General features: G+C 35.2%; 1 protein-coding gene across 1 annotated transcript; it reads left to right on the top strand.

The window, feature by feature from the left end:
* The first annotated feature begins 212 nt into the window (after window positions 1-212).
* cetn3 (centrin 3) lies at window positions 213-2807 on the top strand. Its single transcript, XM_059544561.1, has 5 exons — window positions 213-362; window positions 808-943; window positions 1505-1619; window positions 1760-1951; window positions 2263-2807. The coding sequence occupies exons 1-5, from the start codon at window positions 346-348 to the stop codon at window positions 2304-2306; spliced, it is 504 nt and encodes a 167-aa protein (XP_059400544.1). The 5' UTR covers window positions 213-345; the 3' UTR covers window positions 2307-2807.
* Window positions 2808-3750: the final 943 nt, after the last annotated feature.

The raw sequence follows: 3750 nt of genomic DNA, 5'->3' as shown, positions 1-3750 counted from the left end.
TGCTAAATTACTATTTATCCAAATCTGTCCAATATTATTAACCACAGATTATCACGTAGTGACAGCTATTAATGAAGACCGCCCATTCCTGGCCCAGCCCTCCAATCAAACAGGCTCAAACGCAGGTCGGTTTCCAAACAACCAATCACAATTAACGTTATCCTGACGCTCAGACCTTTACAGCCAATCTGAAACGTTTCCTTGACAATCAACTAGCAACGCGCTGCGCTTGGCTTCTGTTTTGTGTTTGCAGTAGCTGATTAGCTCTACTGGAGAAACCGAACTATAATATCGTATGGTCTGATTTGATTCTCTGTATCAGTTATTTATTGCTAAACTGTAAAAATGAGCCTATCTCTAAGGTAATTATGGTGTTTGATCGTTAGAGATTCTATTTAGAGACCAATTGGTGGTGTGTGTAGCATTAACGTTACTAGCCGGTGTATGTGAACTGTTGACACTGTATTTTTTTTTTATTATAACCGTAAAATAATAGCACGTAACGTTGTCATAAATAGATTAAAAACTTCAACTCATATTGCCTTACAAAGAAGAGCACCACGCATTTACTTATATAGCCATAAAATGACATATTTTATTTTATTAGACATATTAAACGTTTACTCTCAAGTCACCAGTATTTCTGTGCATCATATGCAAGTTCTGTGGGACCTCAAAATGTTGTCTTGGGAGACAGGTAGAAAGTGTGTGTGTGTGTGTGTGTGTGTGTGTGTGTGTGTGTGTGTGTGATTTTAAGGGTATCTGAATTAATGGAAAATGAATAAGGTGGCTGATTTGTGCTTTAAGGACTGACCTAACTGCTGATAAGAATAAGAGGAAGAAAAGGAAAGAACTTACTGAGGAGCAGAAGGATGAAATCAAGGAGGCGTTTGAGCTCTTCGACACAGACAAGGATAAAGAAATAGATTATCACGAGTTAAAGGTAAAGAGATCATTTTAGAAACAGAACACAAATGTGCAGTGACTATACATCAGTTTAAAAGTTCAAAAATTAAAAGTCCAAAAATGAAAATTTGCTGAGTAAATTATGTAATACTATATTTCTCCAAGTCTGTTCTGAGGAAGAAACAAACTCATCTTCATCTAGGATGGCCTGAGAGGGAGTACATTTTCAGCAAATTATCATTTTTGAGTCAACTATTCCTTTAATGGTGAAATATTAACAGATAAACAAATACAAAATGAAGTGTCCTTTTTTAATGCAGTTAACCATAATACAACATTATTTACAAATAAGAAAAAAGTTATATGAATAATTATATAAATATTTAAATCTTTGAAATTTGTCTTCATTTTTAAAATAATCAATTATTTATAAATAACTAAGATTAATTAAAGAGGATGATAAAGCACAGTTTCTCAAAAACAACAAAACATTATTTAATATAGGGTTGTAGTGACTTTGTATTCATTTTGTTCCGTAAACATTTAAAAATGAATCGTAGTAGCTCAAAAATACAGATATTTAAAATCTGTGTCCCAGGTGGCAATGAGAGCTCTGGGTTTTGAGGTGAAGAAAGTAGATGTGTTGAAGATCCTAAAGGACTATGACAGAGAAGGAACTGGGAAAATAACTTTCGAAGATTTCAAAGAAGTGGGTGAGTTGAGTTCATTACTCCCTAATAGGTCTAGACAATAGCTATGCTTCCATCCACATTGTATTTATGTGAATGTTGGGATGATGAAAACATCAAGATATAAAGAAAGATAAGAACCAAGTGATATCATTTTCTTAAAGTGACAGACATGATTTTGGAGCGAGACCCAAGAGAGGAGATTCTGAAGGCCTTTAAACTTTTCGATGATGATGAAACGGGAAAGATAAACCTGAGAAACCTGCGGCGTGTCGCTCGTGAGCTGGGCGAAGACATGACTGACGAAGACCTGCGAGCCATGATTGATGAATTTGACACCGATGGGGACGGAGAGAGTAAGTTGCTGGATTTTTATCTAGGAAGAGGAGAAAGTGCAATTTTTATTGCCTCTGATGAATGGAAGTAATTACTGTGCTTTTCCCAGTTGGCCCAAAGTGCTTTTCTCAATTAAGGCACAGCAAATCAATGTATTGCAGCCAACAAAGATGGGAACAGTGGAAATCAAGGCTGAGTTGAAAGCTGTTTGTGTGTCCTTTTGCTATATGTAATTTAATCAGCAAAATATTAATAATTGTCTGTGCTGTGAGTAAGTAGGTTAAAAGCAAAGTGTATTTAAGTGATCACATTTGTTCTTGGTCTCTTTCAGTTAATCAAGAGGAGTTCATCTCCATCATGACCGGCGACTCGTGAGCAGCTGTGACCCAAAGAAAATGTGTGCTGAAGATTTGGCTGCACATACGCTGTGAAGAGTCGTTCAGTTTGACAGACTGACCTTATTCATGAGCAGTAAACCACATTTCAGATGTATGGAACGGTAGGTGCGATTGGTGCTGAAATTCTGGACAGATGCTTGAACTGTACTGGATGTGAAGGATTAATGACACTTTAGATAATCAATATGAATAGGTTGGTTAGGTTTTTATTGGGATATTTTGTATTTGATCATTGCAAATGTGTTATGTCTTGAGTATTAATAGTTTGTGTTGTAACTGTTCATTTTGCATTTGAAATAGCATTGCAGAGTACTATTAATTGTAAATACACAGTAAAAAAAAAATGTGTTTGTATCTTTGAGTCACTAAAGTGCAGTGTCGTCATCACAGCCATGTTGCTTCTCAAGGACAGCATGGCATAAAACTATGCTAAATACATTTATTAAATTAAATTATACTGCAATAGCATATTTATTCAGCTGGTCCAATTTTTTTTTTTTTTTAGAACAAGATTTTTCAGTCTTGGCCAAAAGAGGGAGACATTATTTAAAAAAAAGTTCAGCTGTTGTATGCATTGGGATTTCAAAAAGACTGCAGTTGGATGTTGTTATAATCCAGGGCAAAGAGAGATTTCTGTTCAAAAAGATCAAAACTTTTAACACTCATTTAAAAATATAGTTCTTAATAATACACCTTTAAAAATAACAAAAATAAGGTATGAATATAATACAATCAGAATCCTTGCAAAGTCAAGGAAACTCTGAATCTGTGGCAGAATGTGTGTGTGAAGTAAACTCTTCAAAAAATCTTTTTCAAAGAGCTGCTCGGGTTCATTGGAAAAGTTTAACATCTACAAAAGTTTTGCTCCTTGGCTCGATCCTGGGCCAGATGTCTGCCTATGTGGGATCGATTCAGCTGTCAAAACAATGTGACGGTGAGATGATAGGAAGGCTTTAAATGGATGACTGTGTTGAGCATCACCTCTTATAACACTATCCAAAATGAAACGTGTGACTGCCGCAGCTCTTCAGAGGCTGATTGATGACTCCAGGCGTATCTGTACTGCAGTGAGGATAATTTGGTCAGTGTGTCTCTGTCTGGAAGCAGAGGTGGCACTACATGAGGTAATGACAATCAACTACACACAACATCATGGATATGGTTCAGCAGATCACTATAAAACCATGTGTGTTAACCTGCTGCATTTAAACCAAACAAATCAGGCCAAAGAGATAAGCAAGGTTTGATTAATGCCAGAACAAATTGATCAAATAAGCATGATTTTTTTTATAAAAAAATAATTAAAATAATATATATATTAAAATACATTCTTAGTGCTTCATTATTTTATTTGAGACAATTTAGAAATGAAAGTATATAGTTCACTCAAAAATATTTTGTCAATATTTTCTTGCCCTAAA

This window comes from Carassius carassius, chromosome 49 (assembly GCF_963082965.1).
Source record: "Carassius carassius chromosome 49, fCarCar2.1, whole genome shotgun sequence".
NCBI classification, from domain to species: Eukaryota; Metazoa; Chordata; class Actinopteri; order Cypriniformes; family Cyprinidae; genus Carassius; species Carassius carassius.
The sequence above is the reverse complement of the archived record's forward strand: the minus strand, read 5'-3'. Positions and strand labels throughout refer to the sequence as shown.

What these genes read in the sequence shown, in the direction of transcription:
- cetn3 (XM_059544561.1), top strand. An exon ending in TAGATTATCACGAGTTAAAG is followed by an intron (nt 944 to 1,504) that starts GTAAAGAGATCA and finishes TCTGTGTCCCAG; the next exon opens with GTGGCAATGAGAGCTCTGGG. An exon ending in CACCGATGGGGACGGAGAGA is followed by an intron (nt 1,952 to 2,262) that starts GTAAGTTGCTGG and finishes GGTCTCTTTCAG; the next exon opens with TTAATCAAGAGGAGTTCATC.